Source organism: Hydra vulgaris, chromosome 02 (assembly GCF_038396675.1).
Source record: "Hydra vulgaris chromosome 02, alternate assembly HydraT2T_AEP".
NCBI lineage: Eukaryota > Metazoa > Cnidaria > Hydrozoa > Anthoathecata > Hydridae > Hydra > Hydra vulgaris.
Window position 1 is genome coordinate 54881800 of NC_088921.1, and position 26650 is coordinate 54908449.

The 26650-nt window shown below is 27.7% G+C and overlaps 2 protein-coding genes across 2 annotated transcripts; both read right to left on the reverse strand.

The window, feature by feature from the left end:
• Positions 1 to 1365: 1365 nt before the first annotated feature.
• On the reverse strand, positions 1366 to 2850 carry LOC105849285 (uncharacterized). Its single transcript, XM_065791407.1, has one exon. It carries the CDS (start codon positions 2733 to 2735, stop codon positions 1785 to 1787), a length of 951 nt encoding a protein of 316 aa, XP_065647479.1. The 5' UTR covers positions 2736 to 2850; the 3' UTR covers positions 1366 to 1784.
• Positions 2851 to 8609: 5759 nt separating this feature from the next.
• On the reverse strand, positions 8610 to 12626 carry LOC100213672 (uncharacterized). Its single transcript, XM_065791408.1, has 4 exons — positions 12258 to 12626; positions 12096 to 12168; positions 11502 to 11652; positions 8610 to 8825 (listed from the first exon to the last, which is right to left on the reverse strand). Exons 1-4 carry the CDS (start codon positions 12563 to 12565, stop codon positions 8677 to 8679), a joined length of 681 nt encoding a protein of 226 aa, XP_065647480.1. The 5' UTR covers positions 12566 to 12626; the 3' UTR covers positions 8610 to 8676.
• Between the last annotated feature and the right edge of the window lie 14024 nt (positions 12627 to 26650).

Sequence of the window (26650 nt, forward strand, 5' to 3'; positions counted from 1 at the left end):
TATTGAAGTGCAAAATATTAGTAAAAATGGTATTTAGTTTGAATGCTAACATTGTTACTACTTGCTATCATCCTTAACCTTTAAATTCTGTTTTTTTTTTTTTGTTTTTTTGTTTTTTTAATTTAGTTCACCTCGCCTAGACACTCAGGTACTACAGAACCACTACAGACGAGGTGACTAAATAACTTTTTGAATTTTGTTTTATATGCAATTCTAAACTTAATCTAAATCTAAACTCCAAAACAGAAGCCAAACAAGGCTGCAGCACTAAGAATCAGGTTGAGCAGGGTACTATCTCCAGCGGGCACACGACATTGGAATAACATTGAAATAACGTTGATTGACGTTGATCGACGTTGATCAACGTTATTCCAACGCCGTGTGCCCGATGGGTCAGCTTAGTTTGTAGGATTTGAACCTTAAACCTCTTGATTTTTCTACCGTTACTGTCATCTGCTAACTATTATTGTTAATATAAATAAATACAGTTGGTAGGATAAAAGTTTTAAATTGTTGTTAATATATAAGAAATATTGTTGAACTGAGACAAAGATGTGTTGTTTTTGTTAGTTTAAAAACATTTTTAGTTTAGTTGTTGTTTTTTGTTGTTGTTGTTGTTGTTGTTGTTGTTGTTGTTGCATTTACAACCAGTGGCAAAGAATAAAAAGCCTAATTTTTAAGACCTATAACTTTCTAAATGTTCTAAAAGCACTTAGAAGTTCTATAACTTTTTAAAAGCCCTAAATCTCTTTTAAAACTTTTTAAGTCTATTTTAAAACTTTTATAATTTTCAAGTCATATAATTTTAAAAAAGTTATTTTGTTTATTATTACATAGCATATTTCGATCTTTATTTATTTATTTCCGCCAAAGTAACAAAGAGAACAATTATGGTGCTCTTTGTTACAATATACGTAATTTTTATTTATCATACATTAAAACGTTAATTATGCAATGAAACGTTTATCAGCGTTTTTGATCTTTTATAAATATATATATACATATCTTTTAAAAATCTACATATACATGTGTTTTCTTTCTTTATCTTAACTTTAATTGTATGTTTTAAAAGAATTAAGTGTACTAAAAGCGCGCGCGCGGTTGCATGTGTGAGAAAAAAAAAAATTAAGTCCTTTAATGTGTTCGTAAGATAAAAAGTTCTTGATATAAAACGCAAGAAAACGAAATTGTCGAGATTGCAGGATAAAGAAACAGTGGGTTTACAACAGCAATAATAGTTTAATTATTATTATATATAAATATATATATATATATATATATATATATATATATATATATATATATATATATATATATATATATATATATATATATATATATATATATATATATATATATACACACACACGCACTTCATAAAACTTTAAGTTATAAAGTTATTTTGGATTTCACCTGGGTACATCAGATAATAATATTATTGTTTTTTTAATATTTGTTTCAATTAACTTATTCATTTTGACATTATTACACTATGACAGGTTTACATCTCTTAGCACCAAGTGTTTCATTATAATGTTCTTTAGCACCAATAAATCAATGGCAATTGGTAATCTTATATTGTTTTAAAATGCCTATGATGGTTATGAAGAGATAAAATCTATAGCCAAAATTTCCAGTTATAGCATGCTTTTTTTAAACAAATCTTTCGCATTCATGTTAATAGAGGAAAAAATTCATTTTTTTAATAGCAGCTTTTGCAGCTTATATCGTTTGAGTTGCATAAACTTTACATAATATTGCATTTTACATAAAAATGCATCATTTTAAAACAAACCCTCGTCGCATTTTATAGCGGTAACAATAGCGCAAACAAACATATCTTCTGACTGTGATGTTGACGACGCAAAAAAATCTTCAGTTGGATGATAAGAGCACTGCGTAGCAAAAGATAAACCGTAGTCTTTGAGTTCCCCCAAAAATACATGAGCAACAATTTTGTACTTGTCGTTGCTATTGATTAAACGAAGTCTAACGATATCCTCTAGTAGTTTGCTTAAATGTCGTGATCGTTTATTCGATAATGACGAATTGTATGTTTTTGAGTTAATATATTTTTTAAGCACATTTGATATGAGATTTTCCAACAAAAGATTGTCAAATTCTAGTTTTTCACTACAATTGCTGTCTTTTCTTGAAAGGGAACCTTTGCGAGTTCGAGTTACTTTTTCTAATATACTGTTACTTTTTTTAACCATACTAAAAAGATTTAGATTTCTATTTACTGATATGTCTTCGCTGCATTTCAACTCTCCAAAGATTAAAGGGCTTGTTGATATAGCATTAAAGTCTTTTTCTTGGAAACACATAGGTAAACTTTGGCATCTTCGAATGCTTGCTGCTCTTTTACGTTTTTCGTACGAATAAGGTTCGAAATCATACTTGCCATTTGCTGATGCAAAATGTGGTACATCATACGAGTTTTCGTTATGAACTTTCGGCAAAGTTAGAGATTCTTTTCTAGACTCTGAAAACTTCAAAAGTTTATTAGAGGCTTCATGAAAAAGCGAGCCATATTGAAACAATGCTCCCGTATAACAAGACTGCGGTGAAACAGGATATCCGAGCAAAGAATGATTTTGGAGATTTGAGATGGCTTTTTTATGCATTTGTTTCGACATACTTCTAAACAACGGTTTCTGAAACATTCTTTTAGGTAAACTCCTGGATCGCACTAAAGTATTTGAATTTTTCTCTCTATGTGTAGCACCTAACATGTTTTCTATGCTCACTAATATTCTATTTTATATTGCCATTGCTATAAACATAAAACGATAAAGTTTATTTTGATATGTATACTTTGCATTGTCTCAAATATGTTTGTATTTCGGATTACTGAAAAACGAAATTGAATAAAGCAAAAAATAGTTTTGTTATACTATAATGACTTAAATTAAACGAGTTTTATATTCCGGAAATACAATAAATTTTGTTTTTATTTGTATTTAAATAGGCTAGTTAAACCGAATTTTACAAATTAAGTCTAAAACCTGCTTAAATTAAAGAGATCTTTGACTTAACTTGTAAAAATTTACTTTATAAGATTATGTAGCCGACCTACAGACGTTCCTAAAAACAACATATAGAAACTATATATTCATTGATATTTAAAAATATCACGGATCAATAATGTCACGGACAGAAAAATGACAAGACTTAATAAAGTGAATGACAAATGACACAACAGAGTGAATGACAAGAATGATGAGAAAAAGAATTATTGAAACTGAATAACTGTTTATTTTTCTGAGTTTTCTTTTATACCTTTATAACAATTATTGTCACTGTCAGTATTTACCTTATAAGAAATGTCTAATAAATAAGAAATACAATTTAAGATCATTTATGGACATACGTCAATTGACTAATTAATTTAAAACTAATTTTTTTCAGACTTAATAATTTAAGCAACATTAAACAAACAAAAAATATCGAAAATAATAATAAAAAAGTAATACGTAATAAATAATAAAATAAAAATAATATAATTTTCTCTATAAACAGTTTCAAGGTCTTTGTTGTGAATTATCAACCTTTGTGTTTATTAAACAAACCTAACGTATTGCAAAAAACTTCGTGTTTGCAATATTATTTCTGCGTCATTATTGAGTTACGGCGTCTGAACTTGTTGGAACAACTTTTTTTCTTTATTCTGTAAACAAACGTGGTCAACCCTCGCTATTTCTATTTTAAGTGCAAACTCTCAGCTTTATTTACTAATTTACAATTATTAAAATATGGTAGAGTTAATGATTGTGGTAAAAAGAATAGGTTTATAATTTTCTGTTTTTTTGAAAGAATATCACTTTATAACAAGGGAGAAGGGTATTGGAAAAAAAAAATAAAATAAATAATATTTCACAAGTGTTTAATTGTTTAAAAAAAAAAAAAAAAAAAACATGTTGACATTGTGCTGACATTCGGTATAAGCAATTTTATGAATATAAAACTTCTTGTTAGCACTAAAACCACTTTTTAGAAGACAATATGTGAATAACTACGATAATGTAATGAGTGGATTCAAACGTCTTCTTTATTTCAATATAGACACAGTTAGTTTATTTTTTGATATTATTAATAAATTTTACATATTTTATTTGAATATATGTAAAATTTATAAATAATAAACTGTTTTTAAAATTATTCTGGATAAAAGAAATATGGAAATAGTTGGATTTGCAATCCATTAAATTATAATTTAGCAAATCATTCCAATAGTATTTTTAAAGTTTATAAATTTTTGCCAAACCAATTCAAAACTATATACTTAAGAGATTATAAAAAGGAAATTGCGATGAACTTTTAATAATGGTGCATTGGCAAAGTTTAGGAACCGGAATCTCAATTTAAATTGTCATACAAATAGATATTATCTTGGCATAACGCAATAAGTTATGTAGAAGTATTCTAATTCTTTTAAATTAGGACAAAGAGATCTGGTAACCGCAAAATAATAAAAATAAAATTAATTAAAGTAGAATAAAAAATTAATATAAATGTCGGATATTTAATATTATAGAAGATTTAATTGAAAATGAGACTTTTTAACACAAAATAATTTATCAATTTAATCAAAAAATTTATTTTCAAAAAAAAAAATTTATTCAAAAAATCTTTTTTTAACATTTGTTGTGAAAAATTATTCATTAAAATATTATACTTTTGGCGTAACTGCGACCCTCAAGACCCATTCTAAATTTTTATAACATTCTTAACATATTCTTAACTTATGGGAAAGTTGCCTTATTAAAGCAAACATATAAGCAAATAAAAAATGAAAAACAAACTTTGATCAAAAGCAACGAAACAAAATTAAAAACACTGTAGTGTTTATTATATCATTTTAATATGTTATTGTCAATAAACTTATGTACTGATATCAATAACTTTGAATAATAAGATAATAAAAGAATATTAACTACCAAATAAAAATAAATATAATAAATAGCTATGTCGACTTGTATAAATAAATTTTGTTTTTAATTTCAGTAGTTTAGCCGTGAAAGAGATATACAATTTTAGGAATCTGTTTATCTTAGACTAATTTACCCAAATTGGCAAATGACACAAGTAATGTTGGGTTTCAAATACTCATTTGTAGCCGGTTTATATTTAGAATAACTTTGGACTTTGCACAGCTCAAAAAAAAAGATGCTAAAGGTGTGATGTCAAATGATCTAAGTGAGAGTGTCCCCATCAATAATGTTAAATCTTTTCATAAGGTATTTGTTTTTCTCCAACTCATAATTTAATGATGTCAAATTGAGACTCAGCCAAAATATTTAAGAATTAAAATATAGTTTCGAAATATATCATTTTTACTTTTATTATTTACACTTTTACAATTATTTATCGATTGTCTGAAAAATACGTATTTTACAGCTTATTTGGTTTATATTAATGCATATGTTTAATAATGTTTATGTTAATACATGTGTTTAGTTATGTTTATGTTACTGAATGTGTTTAGTTATGTTTACGTTAATGTATGTATCTAATTTTGTTTATGTTAATGCACTTGTCTTTAAAAACTTACTCAAAACCACTATTCAATCATTTTTAGTTACAAGTAATTATAATATTTTCAGATTTATTACACTGTCAGGAACACTGAGACAGAGTTAGGAACAGAACTCTGAATCAATAAGCATATGTAGTACACGACGAGCAAGTCTATTTAATTAGTCGGTTCTACAAATGAAACTTCTGTCATGCAGCATTTTCATAAAGCATTTTATTATCCTATTCAAATTAACGAGAACATGCGTTTGAAGGAAGGTATTAGCAAAACTGTTTTACTTTTATTGCTAGTATTCTGGCTATTGTTAGAACTTCGAAGATTGCCTAAATACTAACAAAGCCAGAAGCTACATTGTTGAACATGCTGGCAAACTGCACTCAGAATGGGAAACAAATCAGTCTAACCAACGGGAGTTCTATGAAAGACTAAATGATCCTATTAATATTGCCAATTACAGTGTAAATATGTCAACCATAAAGAATGAAGGGGACCAATAGTTTCTAATCGCAAAACAGACCAGTTTTTTCTATTTGTAGAGGTAAAACGAATGGTGTAGATAAAGTACATGAAGAATAACTTTGTTACACTTAAGAAAGAACGAACAATATAACGGAAATTTGAAGCGGAAATATATTCATCATGTTTTTGAGATAAATAATGATTTTTATTTATGTAATGTAATCAGATATGTTATAATAACTAAAAATGAAACTAAAAAAAAAATCTTTATTTTATAAAGCTCTCAATTTTTGATATAGCTTTGAAAATCCTTTTGTAGATTCTCCATTTAATACAATATCTTTTTATGCTTACAGATTTAAATTTGATAGATGATTTAAGTTTATTTACAGCAGTAGGTTTTGTTTTTTGTTTGTTGGTTTTCTTTTTTTTTTACAATGACATTTTGTAAATATTAAAAAATGCAACTTTGTTTTCCATTTAAACGAAGATAGCCCATTTACATTTTGTGTTTCTTGGGGGCTTGCAGGGTAATTGAAAATTCTGAATACCGCTATTTAGTTAATTAGGATAATAATTATTGAAACGTTTTGAGCGCAGGTTAAAACTTTACGAAAAAAGTTGACAAAAATATATTTAGTAAGGAATTTGGGAGGGTGTTTTTTTATATTCAAACATAAAAATAAGAATATGATATTGGTTTAGTTTTTCTAAGTTTTTCCTCATACATTTTATCTCTTTGGCAAAATTATCCATGACTTGCAAGCTTTGTAGCTTAAATAATTTTGTTTAGTGTGTATGGTTTTAATCTGTAATTTAAATTGTAAAGAACCATAGAAATATGTTTATGGCACTTACTAAGTCCTCAGCAAATAACACCAAGTTACAATTAATGCACAGTAGGACCGTTCCATACAAAAGGGTGGCCAAAAAATATATTATTTCCATATTTTCACAAAACTATTATTATTTTCAAAAAAAAAATACATAAAAGTATTTATTTCTAAAATTTTATACTGTTTTGACTAGTAGTTTTTGAGAAACTAGTAGCATAAACGCCTATAGGATATTTTCCAATGAGGATGGTGAAGGTGAAAGCACCAAAATATTGCCTAAAATTAGCAAAAGTTTGTTAAAATTTAATTAAAAATCAATGGAAAATACTCATAATTAAAAAGAAAAAAAAAAAACATAAAAACTTATGGGGATATTCATTTGCCTTTCCCCAAGTTTTTTAAGGTCAAATAAATAATTTTTGAGGAGAAATCACAAAGAAAAGATTTTTTTAAATAAATTTTCAAATTTTTTTGTATTTTTTAGAAAGAGTCATACACTTTTTTATTCTAAACATTATTTACTTCTACATTTATACTAAAGTTATTATTAAATTGATAAATATCGTCATCTGACGTGTCGTCATCGTTTTGTTTCAGAAAAAATTTTCTATATATATTTTTTCTTTTACAGAAAAAATATATATAGAAAATGCATATAATATATTAAAGAAAATTGAATATCGAAGATATTCAGGTTTCAATTTTTTTGTTTATGCCGACTCTTTTGCAACAATCTTCTTTTTTGTCGTTAAATAGCAATATTTAATGAGTATATAGAGGTGTCAACCTAAAGTTTGGTACATAGACAATATTTCACTTCAATTTATTACCTAATTTCCCAACTAATGATCATTTATTTAATGCATGAAAATTTTATTAAATTGCATATTTGGTATAACGAGAGATTTTTAAATCTGTATATCGTTTTACGGGACAGCTCGGGGCAGCCAATTTTTAAGGCAGTTAATTACGGACATATTGAACATTAATTTTTAGGAAAATGGAGGTGTTTTGAACGGTTTTTTAGGAAAATGGAAATGCTTTGAACGTTTTTTCGAAGAAAATGGAGAAATTTTGAACGACTTTTTTTTCCAGATGACTCAGATGATTATTGAATACTAATTTTCATCATTTTGATTTTGGTTTCGACTATGAACAAAGTTTTAGATAACAATTTATCTACACCTATGTGTAAGTTCACTTATGTATTATTACAATAAAGCTATCGTATCGCAGACAGTGTAACAAGTAGCTGTCTTATCAGAACCAAATGGCTTTAAGATCACGGTCTTTAAGTTCAGACACCAAAGAGCAATTACATTTTTGAATAAATATATGAATTCCACCAGCCGACACACCACATCAAAACGTTCTTTTACCTGAATGTTATGATGTTATTAAAAATCTTTGAGCTGGTCTTTAGTCTGAATTTGGCAATTTTAAGTTTTGATTAACTCAGAAATTAGCTTCCTGCACAAATAAAAAAAAAATACATTTAGAAATTAAAGTTTAGAGTAAACTTTTTCGAATTAAAGACACCAAAGATTTTTTAAACTCAAAAAAAATTAAAAATAGTTTATTACTAAAAAAAAATATCTTAACTTATGATAGTTCATATTAGCTCCATCCACCGTTTTGTAATCACCTCATATAACACTATTATGATCTCATAAAATTTTATTCCATTTAACAAACATTAAATCTAGATTTCTGCAACTGTCTCCAGGCATACCCTCAAAACTTTAAAAATTTGTCGAAAAAAAAGTTAAAACCGATTGAGGCTGTATAAAATTATTTTTAGCGCATTAACAGTTCTTTTATTAAAATAATACAAAATTTTCTTTAGCATATCATACATGTCTTTTTACAGTATTTCAGCATTGCGTTTTTGAATATTTCTTGACGACATACGCCTACCCACTTTTCGCAATCTTTATGAATATCCACACATCCTGTGAGTGAGTGAAGCTGATCAGCAGATAAAACTGGTTCTATACAAAAAAAGCAGAAAAAAAATTCGCATAATAACTTTTGTTGAAATTAGAATAAGTTAGTTCTTTCCAGAGGTAAAGCACTACCTTATCCTTATCCATAGGTAAAACACTACCTTATCCCTCAACAATTGTATCAGAGAATGTTTTTAGCCGAGCATAACTGGTATTGGTACAAAAAACAAAAAATTAACTTTAAATGCTGGTAATTTTCTAAAACTTAGAGTTATCCATACCCTTAGGGGTCGTCCATAAAGTACGTACGCTTTCTTTCGTCGTTTCCCCCCCCCCCCCCCCGCATTTTGCAATACGCTTTTTTGAGTACCCTTCGCCTCCCTCAAAGTATCTACGCTATTAAATTATTTATCTAACATTTTATGATATTTTTTTAAATTGAGTCTCGTTTCATATATAATCAACCCACTGCCCTCCCATCTCATATTCGCCATCTGCAGACCCCCTCTTCCTCTCCGAGCGTACGTACTTTATGGACGATCCCTTATTGTATCCAACACTAACTGGAAGGTTGGATGTTTTAAAGCAAAAAGCAAAGAAAAATTATTATTTTTATTGTCATAATATTTTTGTTCTCCGTAGTTTGTTCTCATTATGAATTTTAATTTAGTAAAAGTAAATGAAAATATCTGGCATGCATAGCCTTAAAAATAAAAATGAAAAAAATATATTAATTTTTTTTTTTTTTTTTAATTAACAAAAAGTTTATAAAAATAATATTTTATCAATTATAAATTTTCAATTTGTTAAAAATCACCACCCGACCCTACCTCTCCATTCATAAGGTAATTTCAACTTTTTTAAAGGGAATGAAAGTTGGTAAAATTATAGTACACTTAAAAAGAAAAAAATTAATTTTTGATTATATATTTATTTAATAGGGTACATATAAAATTGTTTTTAAAAAAAACTTGGTTCTGATAAAAAATTTGTAAAGCGTAAATTAAAAATGAAAAAAATATATTAAAATTTTTTTTTAAATGAATACAAAATTTATAAAAGTAACACTTTATTAATTATAAATTTTCAATTTATTAAAAATCACCACCCACCCCCAACTTCATTAGGTAATTTTAACTTTTAAAAAAGGAATGAAAGTTGGTAAAATTATAGTACACTTATAAAGAAAAATCTTTGGTTTTGAATTCTTACTTTTTAAGAAAAAAATAAGTATTTTGTTTTAATAAATTTATGCGTCACTTATTTTAGTTCAAAATTTGTTTTTATTTTTATTTGATTTAAGTTTGATATAAAAAAGGGTTTTTTTTCTATGGAATTTTTTTTTTCCACAACTATTAATCTTTTTTTTAATTCTACAACTACCCGGTTTTTTTCATTGTTGTAACGAGTAAAGTCGATTTAGTCGAAGTATGAGAATAAATTTTTTTTCCGAAATAAATTGTAATAAAAATAATAAAGTAATTTATCTTCGCTTTCTATTTTTAAATATCTTATCGTTTAAATAACAATGGAGGAATACAATACAACCGCTCCGACAACATTGCAATCTACTCCTAGACTCCAATGATTTAAGGACCGCCTTAAATTACTTGCTATGTATCAAAAAGTCATAACAATCATGATTACAATGTGATATAGTATAGATTAATAGGTCAGGTGAAAAAAAAACCAATTGCAATTACTCACGTTGTTGAATTAATTGCTTAGCTTTACATAAATAAAATTTTTAACGATTTTACTCAAATATTTATTCAAGTAAAGCTAAGCAACTTACTCTAAAAACGCTGAGTAAGTGCTCAGTTTTACGTGAATAAAAATTTGAGCAAAATCACTAAAAAATTTATTCCCGTAAAACTGAGCAATTACTCCAAAAACGTTGAATAAAAGCAGTTGCTTTTTTTAATTCACCCGGCCTAATGACATTTAGATTTTGGAGCTTAACAACCTAATTTTGTGCTGAGCCAGCTTGGAGCGGCCCAAAATAAAATTAATGAAGTAAATAATTACAATTTAATTAGGTATAAATAATGCTATGAATTGGATAAAACTTTAAGAGAGTAAACAAAAAACTAGGTAATAGTTATAATAGTACATAACTGTTGTTATTAAATGAATAAAAAAAAATTTAAGATTAAAAAGTTAAATCGGTTGGAAATATATAAGGATTTTAAGATTTTTACTCGACTACATCGACTTTTAGTTGATTAGTAGAAATTTTAGTCGATTAAATTGAATATTTGATTTTTTAAAGTCGACCAATTTCGACATTCGACTCGTTGACTTTTAGTCGATTTTGTCGAAGTCGATAACAACACTAGTTTTTTTCAACTACGTATATTTACAACTAGTATTCCCGATGGAACGGTATTTATTTTTCATGAAAAATGTGAAAAGGGTGAATTGAAAATGTTTAGAATTCACTAATCTTAATATAGATTATTCCATTTGAAAAAACAAGTTTTCAAATTGTATAATATATTCAAATTGCATAAAATTTTCAAATTGCATGCAATTACGGTACGCATCAAAAAATAAAAATAAACTGATTTATCTAGAAAATATTTAAAATTTAATTTTAAAGTTATAATTATAACATTTTAGTTAACCAAACTCGAATTTTCTACCTGGAACCTTTTGAAATTTTAATTAACAGTTAAAAAAAATATATTCTTATAAAGTTAAACATTATTGTTACCATACCGTTGTTAGCTAGAGGCAAAACATTAACTTTAAACAACCCGTAAATATTTCCTTTTGGAGTGTAGTTACACACAATATAGGTCATCAATCCACCATACTCTTCTTTTGTAACACGACCGCAACCTACTCGAGTTGTAGAATTCCAGACAACCTTAAACAAAAACAAATTCGAAACTTTATAATTCATTTCATTTAAAGAAATAAAAAACTAAACATTTGATCTAATTTATCTTTTCCTATTTTAACAAGCTATAATTAAACTTTTATGAAAGTTATTACAAACTTAACACTTATATATACTTAAATAAAGAAAACTTTTGGTAAATTATATTGCAAGTAAAATATAAATAATGTAAACTAATATTCAATTAATATAAACAACATTGCAACTGCAGCAGGCATGTTTTAAAACTAGTTTATTTTGATAAAACAAAACAACTGTCATATATAATATCTGTATTATCGACTTGTTTATCAATCTTAAACTTGCTTAAACTCAACATTAACTTAGATTATTAATAACTGGTTTAAACTAGAAACATAAAAAATTTAACTTCATGTATTTATAGGTTTTATTTAATTAACACAAATTACTTGAGTAAAATGTCCGTGTTTCTCATCGTCAGGGTTATCGCTATCAAATGGATAACCATTAATCTCGTAATACCTATAAAGTAACAAAAAGTTACAAAATTAAATAAAAATTTAAAATGTTGAATAAAAGTTCTAACAAATGGGAATAAAATAAAATTTAACCAAAAGTAAACAGCGTCAGCCATGGTCTTAAGAAATTTCAATCGATCGAAACCTTTAAATATATTCTCTCCTACATATCCACTTTGAGCATTTTTAGATTTTTCCATAAATGTTCCTTTATGGCTCAAAACTTTGCAGTACTGCTCTGCCATAGAAGCTAATCCTTCATCCCAAACCAAGGGCGACACCAAGTGCAAAGCTCTCACATAATTATGCGCAAACGTCGATTCATCTGCAAACGCTATGTCCTCAAACCCTTTTGCAATAAAGAAAACGTTAAATAAAACTAAAAGTCGGCCTTTATACATGTTTTAAACTTTTCTCTTCAAAGCTCTAACTTTCATTTCTCGAGTTTGAAACTATTTGCTAAAAAGTTTATATAAAAAGCGTTTATTCAAGGGTTAAACGAAAGGCTGAATAAGAATGCTTTTAAAAACATGCGTTGTCATGCATTTTTAAAAAGGTCTTTGTAACAGGTATGGAAAAAGTTTTAATTCATGATAGGTTTTTTTTTCCAGACTGATTAGTGTAAAGTATTTATTTTAAATTTTTATATTAAATTCAATAAAATTATATAAAAAACATGAAATTTTGTAAAAAAATTTAAAAAATTGAACAATATAAATAATAGATTAATATAACATGATTTATAAATATATTTTATTAACTTTAATAAACGTATATTTACCAAGGTTTACAAAAATACTATTATTAAAGATTGTTCACATTTCAAAGTCAACTAATTCTTGTTAAAACTTACTGTCAAGCTCAAAAATGATTTAGAGATAAATATCTTCATAGTTAATGCATTTATATATATATATATATATATATATATATATATATATATATATATATATATATATATATATATATATATATATTTATATATTATTATTATATATATATATATATATATATATATATATTATTATTATTATTATTATTATATATATATATATATATATATATATATTATTATTATTATTATTATTATTATATATATATATATATATATATATATATATATATATATATATATATATATATATATATATATATATATATAATATATATATATATATATATATATATATATATATATATATTATATATATATTCCTTCCGAAAGCTCTTCCGCGGTGCTTTGTGATTAGACCGTTAGGACTTCTTGAGGCACCAAAATAAAAAAAAATAAAAAAAAGATTAATTATATTGGTAAAGACGTAAACTTCCTGGTTAAATACAGTTCCGCGGTGTTCTATGATAAGACCGTCTTCTTGGAACAGTCTTCTCGTAAATCTCGTAAGAAAACTTCAATATCTATATAAAAAAAAATCATATATATACATAAATTTTTAAGAGTAAAAATTTGTTCAAATGAATTTTTTGTGAGCAATTAAAAAAAAATTGTTAGAGACGTTACAATGTTTTTTTATTTACTATATTATAAATCGTATTTCATTTTATTGAATTTTAATTGTAAGTTTCAGATTGAATATGGCAGATTATTTAATGCTGCTTACAATGATGCACAGTGATCTGAAATATTTTTTATTTGCTAAATTGATAATGCTGAATCCAATTCTGAGAATTAAATGTCATTGTGAGCGGCGGATTTACCATATGCGAGGCCATAGGCAAGTTTTCTATTATATTAGTTGAGTTTTTAATTCTTGTGTTCTATTGTGTTTTGGATATTTATTAGAACGTAACGAAGCAAAAAACGCACATAGGTTTTAAATGTACATTAAGTATTTTTTTTATTTTGGATGAAGATGCACTAATAAGACTACTCAAAATGCGATACCATTTATTTTTTTCGCAGATTTTAGGAGGATCGATTACATTGACTTAAAACTTAACCTTTCTGACTTTTAAAGACGCAAACTCATCAATTAAATCAGAACAGTCCAAGGACCGACTTATTTTATTTTCAATGGAAATTAAAGCTAATGCAGGTAAGCGGTCTTGACCCATAGTGGAACGTAAATAGTTTTTTATGAGTTTTAATTTGAAAATTTTTATGAGTTTTTAATTTGGTTTTTTACATCATTCATTACTTAAATTATACCAAAAAATTGTAACTCGCACACAATCATAACACAACATTTTTATACCAACATTTTTATACCAACAACAATCATAGTATAGCTATAGCAATATAACAAACTATAACAAACGAGAAACTAAAAACAAAATTGTTGTCAGGAAAAATAAAAAGATCGTTAATGAAGACATTAAAGTGCTCACAAAAACAAAAATGGCATAGCGACGTCAAACAAATATAATACTACAGAAACCACAAATCTTTTCAATATAAAACCAAAAACGTACCAGGATTATGTATATTAAAATGTACATAAAGAACTCAACTCATAAAATGCATAAAGACTCAAAGTCAGAAGGAAGGAACAAGCGTCCTCATGAAAACATTAATGTAAAATAATAAAAATAGTATGTAAATGTGATAAATTAGTAAAAGAAAAATCAGTCTTTGTTGTAAGTTCTGTAACGTCGAGTCTAATCAAAAGCCAGCGTAAGGAGTGAATATAAAAGCCACAACAATAATAAGGGAAATGCCAGTCGTAAATCAAAGAACTCAAGATGGCTTTAACAGCAATGCAAGGAGAGTCTCCAACTTTAGACTTCACCAACTCACCAAGGATATTACTAGGGCAGCCCCGTTTATGGGACTATTGTCAATAACTGTTAGCAAATGTAGCCATACTTCATCGAATCCACAATGGATAAAACACCTATACATGGAATAAACACTGATCTATGGCTCAAAGAGAAACCGCTACAACAAATACCCGGAACCAGCATAACATCCCATCACTGCTCAGATTATATCTTGTGCAACAATAAAAATGTAAAGACAATATTATATAAAACAAATAAACAAACAAACAAAAAGTCATTCAGTTAGGAGGATGAAAAAACAGAAAAAGCCTTTGAGTCGTGTAGGTGTATATGGGCAGGATATATTTGTCATAGTCATTGTCAATGTATATGAGACTAGAAACCGCATACTCTTTCATATGGTTGCCAGGCATTATGTATAACGCAAAAAAAAATTGCTACATACATAATAATAGATGTATATGTAAAGTTGAATATTTTATAAAAATACTGTTTATAAAAATGCTGTACGCATACATTATATTGAATTTTAATAAATGAGTTTCGTTGTTTATATTTATTGCACTAAGAAAATTTTTTTATATTACTTGTACTAAGATAAAAAAATGCGAGGCCACCTGAGCGCGAGGCCACCGGCAAATGCCTGTTATGCCTGTGCTTAAAACCGCCGCTGGTCATTGTTATAGAAATCTTAGCAAATAACACGATTGAATATAGTAAACAAGTGATAAATTTTTTTGGAGTTATTGGATTAGAAAAGCTTGAAATCATTCGCAGACTAAAATCAAGTAAACTAAAGGCAACATCAAATAACTCTAACTCTAGCATTATCCAAGTATCTCTCTCAAATAAAATAGAAAAAGAGTTAGTTCTAAACACCAACAGGCATCGTACCATTAAGCAATATGAGAAAGTTTTCGTTCACGAAGATAGAACTCCTGCTGAACAGGCTGATTTTAACGCCAAGCAATCACAAATAGTCAAACGAAATGAAAAACATATTTATGGCCGCCATACTCATGCAAATTTACAAAATGCACATAAAGTCTCATTCAAAAATGTTAAAAATTTGCTACATCGACTGAGAATTTGGCATGGAGCAGCAATCTTATCATTTATTATTCTTCGTTTTTTTCCTCTTTTTCTAAAAAAGCTGTATCGATTTAGATAAGAAAAAAAAGTGAGCAAATGCCAACATAAATATGTTACAGTAGATATAAAAAGTGGCGTAGGAAGGTTTTTTAAATGTTTGAAATAACCAACTTATATGTATATATATATATATATATATATATATATATATATATATATATATATATATATATATATATATATATATATATATATATATATATATACACACACACACACACGCATATATATATATATAAAGTACTGGAACTGCGTTCCGGACCGTTCCGGCTATATGACATCACTGTTTTTAACACAACCCTGGCGTAAGCCAAAAACGCGTTTATTATACGGGGAGTTTTACTCGAGTTTAACACGTTTTGTAAGGTTTTAAAGTCAAATTTTAATGTCGCATACTTTTATCAGTGGTTTCGCATTTCTTACGAAATGTTAAAACACTAACTATTTGATCTCTATCTCTCTCCTTTTTGGGTGGTTGTCATTTTTAGCTTCAGAAATTGGTACAAGTCGAAGAAAAACATATCACATTTTATAACAACAATTTTATAACTTTATAACAACGATTGAAAGTTTTGACATGCAATTTATTCAAGTTTGCTATGTACTCAAGAACTATGAGAAACTTTGTTAATTTTATTTCTTACGTTAATTCGTTTTCACGTCTTTTAGTTTTCAGAAATGTTTTTGCTATACTAAACGTTTTTTCTTAATACTTATATAATAAGAACATCAGTAAATAAACTTTTATTTATTTGTAAAAAAATTTATTTCATTATTTATTATGTAATAACGGAAGAAATTGAATGAATGAATACCAAGGTTTCTTTTTAAATGTATTCACAACATTTGATGCCTGTCTGAAATTGTTTCCTTTATATTGCCCAATTTTCATTGTTTAGACGAGTTACGAGAGATAATGAACATAACGATTGCTCTGTTTTTGAAAAAATGTATTTAAAAACTTTCAAAAATGTTTTAAATTGGTTCCTAAAAGTTTCGTTAAAAAAGTTCAGTAATGCAGATTCTCAAGCGTCGATAACAAAAATGCAGTTTCGCAAGCGTCGATAACAAAAGTTCATCAGGAAATAAACTATTGGGTTTAAGGTGGTATAACACCAAATATTTTCTGAAAATTGAAGAAAAAAGGGAATTTTCGATATTTCGCTTATTAGATAGGCAATTTACTGTAGATTAATAATATAAAAAGCTTATTCCCAACTTATTTTTTAATTTTTAATAAATTAACTAAAAAATAATAATATAGGAATGACAAGAATATTTAATCTTCTTTTGCGTTTTTCTCCGTTTTCAAATTTTGCGAAACATTGTTCGATTGTAAACATGATATCTTTAGAAATACTTCACTTCATATTTTCTGGAAATGTTTATCATACTATTTTCTTGGGAATGACATATCGAAATTTGAAAATTCTGCTCAAATCTTTTTTTTTAATTTTAGGGTCTAAAAAAGTTTTTTTTTACTTGATGTAAAAAAATTGACATAATTTTTTATGCACTTTGAAAATTTTAAAATCCAATCGTCAGTACTTTACCTTATATGTCTAAAACATAAGTAAAAAATGGATTTTGTGTTAATATATTTCAAGTTATTGTGTTTTGAATGGACCCATTAAGGTGGTACTAGCCCATAAAAATTAAAACAGTCAATTTATTTAATTTTGATGCAATTTTTTTTTAAACTATGTGCATTAAAAAATTATTTAGAGTAAATATAATAAAAAGTATTAGTATACTCGAAAACATGCTGAGTCAGCAAAAAATATACAACTTTAACTACATTTTTAAACAACGATTTCTCATGAAATAGTCAGTGTGTGAAGCTAAAATTGCAAAAAGGTTAACAACATGTTGATTGAGGGATTTGACCAGAATCACCATCAGAACTTTTACAGAATCAAAATGGCTGCACTTCAAAAAATAATTTTTAATTTTTATGTAAAATTTGTGCTGGTAATGTCATTATCTCGACAACAGCTAACTATAAAAGTCTCTTTTAGTCAAATCATTTCACAGTAACCTGATGAACAATCTGTGAAAAGTTTAGCCATAATCTCCAAGTAGTTCAAAAGATATTCTTGTTCAAAGTTTAAAAATCTGTTAACAGAGAAAACGCAAGAAAACAAAATAAAACAACTTTAACAATATATATCTTTAAAAATTTCCAGACACATAGGAGTCATCCTTGCTAAATCCTTTTTTTATACCTCTCAATTTTTTCCTTCTTGATTTTGTCACTTCTTTTTCCTTCTTTTCCATATGAATGATGCAATTTTTGTCTTTTTTAATTGCACCGAGAAGGAAATATTTTCCACAATGAAATCCAAACCTCCATTAAAAGATATAACTGCAGAGAAAACAGCTAACTCTAAAACATTTTTTGAAACAAAATGTGTTTTGGGACATTTTTTCCAGATTATTTGATTAAAAGACTCATTAGGATTTTGGGTATAGCTGTGTAAACATTTTGACAAAAGATTGTCCGAACTAAGTTCCATAAATATTGGGTGTAATAGGTCTTTTATAGCAACTGATAAGTTTAACTTGTTTTTATAAGTGCATTGTCCTGTAATCTTATCCTTTTGCCATTTGCACCAGCTAGTATTGGGTCTGGGACAAAATTGATGACGCGTAGCTGCATCACCTTCGCAGCAGTGCCATAAAACTGCAAGTACAGCTTTTTCCATAGGGTAGAGTATATCATTCTGACAAATAGCCATACCAAAGTAATTCTGCATTAAGTTAATACTTGCATCAGTTAGTCTTCCTTTACCTGAGAGAGTTTTACTGTCATTCAACTTTTTTTTTTTTTATTGCACGTAAATTCCGAAGTCTTGTTCCAAGTCTCTTTTAAACATGACCGAGACACTCTAGTTTTTCTGGTATCAACGTTTCTCCATAAGGTCTTGCTTCCCTTACTTTGCTGTATGCTTTAGTGTCCCCATCTCCTATGTAATGACTGTACTTTAAGTTAAACTTACTTAATGAAGAACAAAAAATTGAAATAGTACCAGCGGACTCTATAGCACCAGATGATTCGTGATGATTAATTGCACACTTATGTCTTGTTTTCCATAGTTCATAACCAGCTGATCTTTTTTTTTTGACCAAATCTCACAAGATTTACAAAATTTTGACATAGTGTAATAGTCTAAGACCTTTTTATTATCCTTTGAAATTGCAGATGCCACGCCATTCAGGGATGAATAACCCCTTTTTTGCCATGTTCCATCAATAGAAATATGACAGTCAACAATATCATTGCTACACGCATTGATGTTAATCATTTGACGCACTTCATGAGCAGCTTTTTGGGTACTTTTTTCAGCAGATTTTTCATATGCACAATAAAGAGTATTAGTTTTTTTATAAGTAGTAAATGCAATAGAAAATGGCATATTCATCATTGTTGTAAATGTTTCAATTCCAGCATGATCTTTGCCTATCTCGCGAAAAGCCATAACTGTGCGATAGTTAATTTCATGTGCTTTTTTTACAGTTTTACTTTTTTGTAAAAGTATATATTGAGGAGAAGTATAAGAAAATCTGCTGAACAAACACTACATTTTATACATAATTTAAGTGAAAACCCTTTGTGTTCATTTTTATTATGTGTAAGCTTAACAGGTGAGCTACACTCAGAACAGCGTGAGAACTCCTCAAATAAATCTTTCATAATGCCAAAATATATAAATATAAAAAAATTAAGGTCGTTAGATGTCTGTTTGTTTTTAGCTGAACTACCAATACAATTAACTGCTTTGTTTAATTTTTTAGCACTTGTACTATTAGTACTACTAAACATATTTGAATAAGAAGCACTTTCAGGTGAAATGATTTGTTGATCAGACATTTTATGTTGATTTCCATGAAAATAATTTCTTTTTATTCATTTGCTATTTTTTTTATTTCCCATCTAAGAATAAAGCAGTAAAATTTGAAAAATAAATGCAATAAATTCAATAAAATAATCATAACAAGCTGTTATTGATACACTGTTATAAATTCACTTCCTTCTCACTAGGGTACTTTCGCCAATTACTGGCCACATTTTTACAAGAAACACCCGTTACAGAAAAATACCTAAGTATATGTTACATACCATATTTAAAATTTTAGAAAATTAAAAGCTCTGACATTTTGAGTAAAAATTATTGTAATTATAAATAACATAAAATTATATATAACCCAGATATTAAAGGTAAACAATTTTTCCAAATACTGGCCATCTTAACCATTTATTGGCCGTTGGCTGTATTTGATTGAATAGGGCATTGTAATTGATTTATTATCATAAAATTGAAAAAAAAAATTAAAAAAACATTATAAAATCAAGATAACTTGTTCAATTAAATTATTTATACACTCATTAAGATGAATTAACATGAACAAAAATACCTAAAAAATATTTCTTATAAAATATCATCTTTTTTCACCTTCTTATAAAATATCATTTTTTTTCACCTTGGTCAATTTCTTCAAGTTTGATATATGATCTAGCTTTTTTTTTGCAAAATTTTCTTTTTTTTCTTTCGAAATCTTTTGTTTTTCAACTTTTCTATTTTCAATAGCTACCTTTGAAGCCCTATCTTCAAGCTTTGCATTATAAGCCTCCTTTGGTCAGAACAAAAAACTTTAAGTTAGAGTTTTTTGACTGTTTTTTTGTTTGTTTAATTTGTGGAGAAGGATATATAAGAACATCTGAATCTTTGTCTGATGGACAAGATGAATTAGCAAATGGAAGATCTGTTAATGTTTTGCAAAAAACTTTTTTTAAACATTTGAATCTAATGTTAATTCAATTACTTTTACTTCTTCAAGACATATATCAGTATTAATATTCAAACCCAGAGTATTGTCTTGAACAGAAAAATCAATAAATTCATTGTCTTATACCGGTTTGATTCTTGCATAGCTGTATTCTGTAACAATATTTGCATATTGCACAGCATTGTCTTGAATTAAAAAATCAATAAACTCATTTTCTTCTAGTGGTTTGGTAGAAGACAGCGAGTTAATCGCAAAGCTGTTTTCTGATAGATCAGACTATAATGGAAGATTTTTTATTGTTGAAATGTTGCATACATTTTGACCAGGGACAGCATCTGAAATTTTACTATATAAAATGTTTGGGATATATGCCTCTTTAGGAATAGCATTTGGATTAAAGGGATAAATTCCACAAGCTCTAAATCCTGTGCGTATATTTGTGTCAGTCATAGCATATTTCCACGCTTTTGAAAATAAACCGCAAAAGTTAGAATGCGAAACTACTACACCTGGGTAGTCATTCATCATTGTTTGGCATTCCTCAGAATAGGCATTTTTCAGTGACTTGAAAACTGTTCTGTCACAAAGCTGCAACCATTTGCAGGTGTGAGCTGGAAGTTTGACAATTTCAATTTGGTTTCTGATAGCCAGCTCAATCATTTCAACAAAATTCTGTGAGTCATGTCCATCTTGGATTAAAATCTGTGGTCTTGCTGAGCCAATATTTGGAAGAAATGTTTTCTCAAACCATAACTCTGCAATACCTCGTTTTATCCAGCCTTTTTCAGACACACTCCATGTTGCTCCTCTTGGAGCATTTTCGGTATCAAAACCATAAAGAGCTCGTACAGTTTATCCTTTCCCTATTATATGAGGTGGTATGACTTGACCAGCTGCATTTACGCAACATATAACAGTAATTGTTTCCTTGTTGCCACTTGCTCGACTCTGAATATATTTTGAGCCTTTCCTGGCAACAACACGTCTAGGTTTATGCTCTAGTTGCATCCCTTTTTCATCCATGTTCCACATACATTCTGGTTTATCCTGTAAATTCTTACTTTGTATCAGAACTTCTAAAGAAGTAAAATTTTTGGAAACCTTTATCCTATCCATACACATGTGTCGTATAGAAGTTGTAGCTTTTGGACAACGAAGACCAACACAACTGTGTCTCTTTTTAAGTAGTTGCCACCACTTTTCACTAAGTCGACCATTTTTAAAACTTAGTTATGTTTTTTAGCAAGCTTAGCAGTATAAGGGATAAATGTTTTTTTTCCAAAACTGATTCCCCTTTGGGCACAATTGCCAGCATAATCAATTAGTTTTTCTTTAAGATCACCTAGCATTGGCTTTTTCCCTGGTTTCGCTCCTATTTTGGACTTTCCAGAGATTATGGTTTGCAGAGTCGATCGCGGAACATTATATGATACACTTGCTTTCCGTTGAGACATACCTGATGCAACTGCATGAACTGCTAGTTTCATGTTATTCTCAGTCCATAGCATGCGTTTTTTTATTATCTTTGTTGAAATAACTGGTTTCATGGGTTCATATAATATATTATCTATTAAAAATAAAAAATAAAAACATACATTCATAAAATACTTTTAGGAAAATCTTATATTTACTTTAATGGTGTATTTTTATTGAATCAGCACTATCAGAACATAATTAACTAAAACTTTCTGAGTTCATTCTACTTTTAAAGTAACTTTAAAATTAGTAACTTTAAAATGATTTTAAAACTAATTTTAAAATGATTGAGCATTTTACTTTTAAAGTAACTTTAAAAGTAGAATTAACTCAGAAAGTAACTTTAAAAGTAGAATTAACTCAGAAAGTAACTTTAAAAGTAGAATTAACTCAGAAAGTAACTTTAAATGTAGAATGAACTCAGAAACTCAGAAACTATTTTAAATGTGGATTTTGTTAATATCTTAACTTAACTTTTCTCACACATGAATAATAACTAAGTGTGAGAAAATCCTATATAAAAATATGAAACTAAAAATTTTTATACCTGATACCATTTATTGGCCAGTAAATGGATTAATTAACTGGCCAGTAAATGGTTTATTAGAAAAGGATTAATCTAATTCAGTTAAAACATTAAATATGAAGCATCAACTAAATACTTTTGTTTCAAAGTGTACATAAGATATTTATCTTTTTATTCCTTCCTGAATGGACTGGCACAAATACTTGCAACGCACAAAAAAAAGACTCTAAAGTATGAATTTAAGAAAACAAAGCGTAAAATTGTTACATTTTTTATAATGTTTTTGACATTTAGTTTTAGCGACTAAAACCTTCTAGAACTTTTCTGAAATTGCGATATTTACAAAGTTTTAATGAAGTCATTGAGTTTAAATAATAATATAGGACAAATTGTGTCATAGTTTTTTTATAAGAAAAGCTTTTAAAGGGGCCAGTAAATGGTTAATGGCCGTTAATTGGCGTATTTAACCTATACAATTCAATTTAATATAATTAATGGAATTAACGTATTTGCAAAGTTGATATAAAGCAAACGAGATATATATGAAATGTAGAATAATAATAGAAATTAATTGTTTGATGAAATTTATGAAAAGTTAGCCCAAAAGTAAGCATTGTTTATTGTTGCTATGCGGTTGCTAAGGGCTTCTTTTGAGATCATATTACTAAATTAACATTTTCTGTCACTAAATTACTTAAAAACATAGTAAAACTATACATTTTTGAAATCTACAATGATTCTATTTTTCAAATTTAGAAGAAAAAAAAATCTGAAAATTTTGAAATTTGTCGGGCTAGTACCACCTTAAAATAAATGTTTTTCGATAAATTCGAGGCAAAGTAATCGAGGCAAAGAAAAATAAAGTTTAAAATAGCATTCTTAATTAAATTTTATTGATACAAAATTTATCTTTTTTTAAGTTTGAACGTTTTTGAATATTTTGTGGTGTACCACCTGAATGCACTATTCGGAAAATGCACAAAAGTGCAGACTATTTCAATAGAGGTAGTGAAAACAACCGAATATTTTTTATTTGAACATTAGTATTAATGACTTTTTATTATTTTACATGAAAAACTTTTTAAAAAACATAAAAAACTTTTTACAAATAAATAGCAATTAGTTTTCTTGCATTCCTGTGCATTGATGAACTTAAGCAAAAACATTTGAAAAACAAATTTTAAATATGGACAATTTTAAAGTTGTCCATATTTCCAGCGCAAATAATAAAGTATTTCCTAAATATACTGACTGAAACATACAAATTAAACTATTCAATTTTAATATAATTCCGAGTTGTGCCGGTGACGCGAAATGAAATAACTCCTGAAAAGTTAACTCCGGGTTAAACATTTTAACTCCCCGGTTAATTTTGAAATAAAATTACCCCGGGACCTAAATTATTTTAAAGTATGGCGAAATGGATTGACCGGGGGCTTAAATAATTCTAACCCCCATTGTATTAATTAACCCCTTTTAATACGCGTTTTAAATAATTTAGCTTATAATAAGTTCTACAAAGTTGCGTTTGTACTGTAGTTTATTTAATAATATTTTTTAAATATATATCTTCAGTTAGCGTGGCATAAAATTATTTTGAAAAAATATTTATTTTTGATAAGTTTGTATATTGTTGTGAAAATAAAAAGGAAATCAAAATAATAGTAATAATATTGAACGAACTTCAGCGAACCTTTCTCTTGCAATAATAATGTTTGAGATTATAGAGTTTATATAGCGAACTAATTATCTAAACAATCTTGGCTTGGCTTTTATTCTATGAACTCTGTAGCCCAAACAGCACATTTTTTTGAAACCATTAAAGTGTAGTCTCATAGAGTACGAACTTGGGTAACTAATAAAATTTGCATTCATTTACAAAAAAAAATTCTTGGGGCGTTCCAGGGCCCTCAAAAAAAAACAAAAAAAAAACAAATTGCGCTAACTTACACGGGGTAAGTTGGCGCAAACTATAAAAGTGATTAATAATGTATTATTAAGTGCAAAATTAATAGAAATTTTTTTATTAATAGTTTTGGCAACAAATTTAAGCCAAAAATTTAATACTAGTTTTTGCTGGTACCGAATATTAGTACGTATAACAGCCAAAACAGTATCCCACTTTTTATATGTGGAAAAAAAACTAAAAAAAAATTTTTTAAATTATTTTGTAAGAGTAAGTTTTTTCAATATTGTTAAAAATTTAAAAAAAAAAGATTAATTTTATAAAATTATGAATTTTTTTCCATAGTAAATGCTATGAGCCAACTTACCCCGTGAAAATTTTGTCAACTTACCCCGAAAGCCTTTATTCAATAAACAGTCTATAGATCTTGAAAAACGGCAACTTTGAAAAAAAGTCTGACTGGATATAGTAAACCAATTGTGACTGGAACATTTACAATAATTTTTTTTCATACGACCAACTATTTTCTTTGTAAAGTAAAAAGGAAACGATGTTCCAAAAGTTACATTTTTGTCCAAAAAACACATAAATTTTATTATCTCCCATACGCATGCGCGAATCCTGACAATACTACAGTGAATGATGAAATGGTCAATTAGGAAGGATCTGTGTCATTTTTGTCACTTTCTGATGAAAGGCTCTGAAGATAAACGTAATTCGTCAGCTTACCCTTGCGGCCAACTAGCCCCGGTCTCCCCTATATATATATATATATATATATATATATATATATATATATATATATATATATATATATATATATATATATATATATATATATATATATATATATATATAACCCAATCGGCAACAACTTCTAGCAATTGAGCAATGAATACCTCATCTGCTTTGCATATAATTGTCTGGGCTCCAACCTTCTTTATAGTGGGCTTTCTAACGTGATCATGGAATGTTGATTTTTTGACTTTATGCTTATCAGCAGCTTTTCGAATACTCATGCCTTTACTGTGATCTTCTATAGCTTCTTTTATATCTTCTTTAGAACTTGTTCCATACAACACTTTCAAGTTTAGTTTACGTTTGTAGTTGCACCATCGCTAAAAGAAACTAAAGTAGAACAATAAGTAATGCACTGTCCGGAGTCACCCGCAGTCTGAAGTCACCCCGGTTGACGGTATATAAATAAATAGCAATGTGTTGAAATTTAGCATTATTGATATTGTTGTTATAATAATATTTCTTATTGTTTTAGTTAATAAAAAGTTGAAAAGTAAAAATTTAGTTATTGTCATTTATCCTTCAAGTCCACAACAAGTTTATTAACTTGTTAATCATTGTGTAAAAACAAACAAACGGGCAAAGCTCTGCGAACAGCACAATTTTAATCGCCTCCGAGCACACCATCACCTATGATTCTGCCATAGAAACTTTGAATTATCTCTACATTAAACCATAAAACACTATATTTGGTCAACATTGTTTGGCAACACGTTGACAGAAATCAGGTGAATCATTTGATCATTATTATCAAAAACTTACTTCTCAAAAAAAGAGGCATGACAGAGGTTATGTTTGACAAAGCTAGTGTAATGTCTTTCAAAGCAAAATAACTAACTCAACAGCTGCATTTAACTTAAAACCAACATTAGCAACTACTACTAGTAGTATAAATCTAATTTTTCAAAAGTCTAATTTTAATCTTATCATAATCAATAAACATTCAATAAAAACTCTTATTGATAGTGGAAACTCAGATAGCTTTATTCACCCTAAACTAATCAGCCAACTCACTCTCAAAGCATTATCAACTCACAGCTCAGTTCAAATGGCATCAACTTTGTCAACCCCTATTATTGGGATTTGTTTAGTTGACATAAA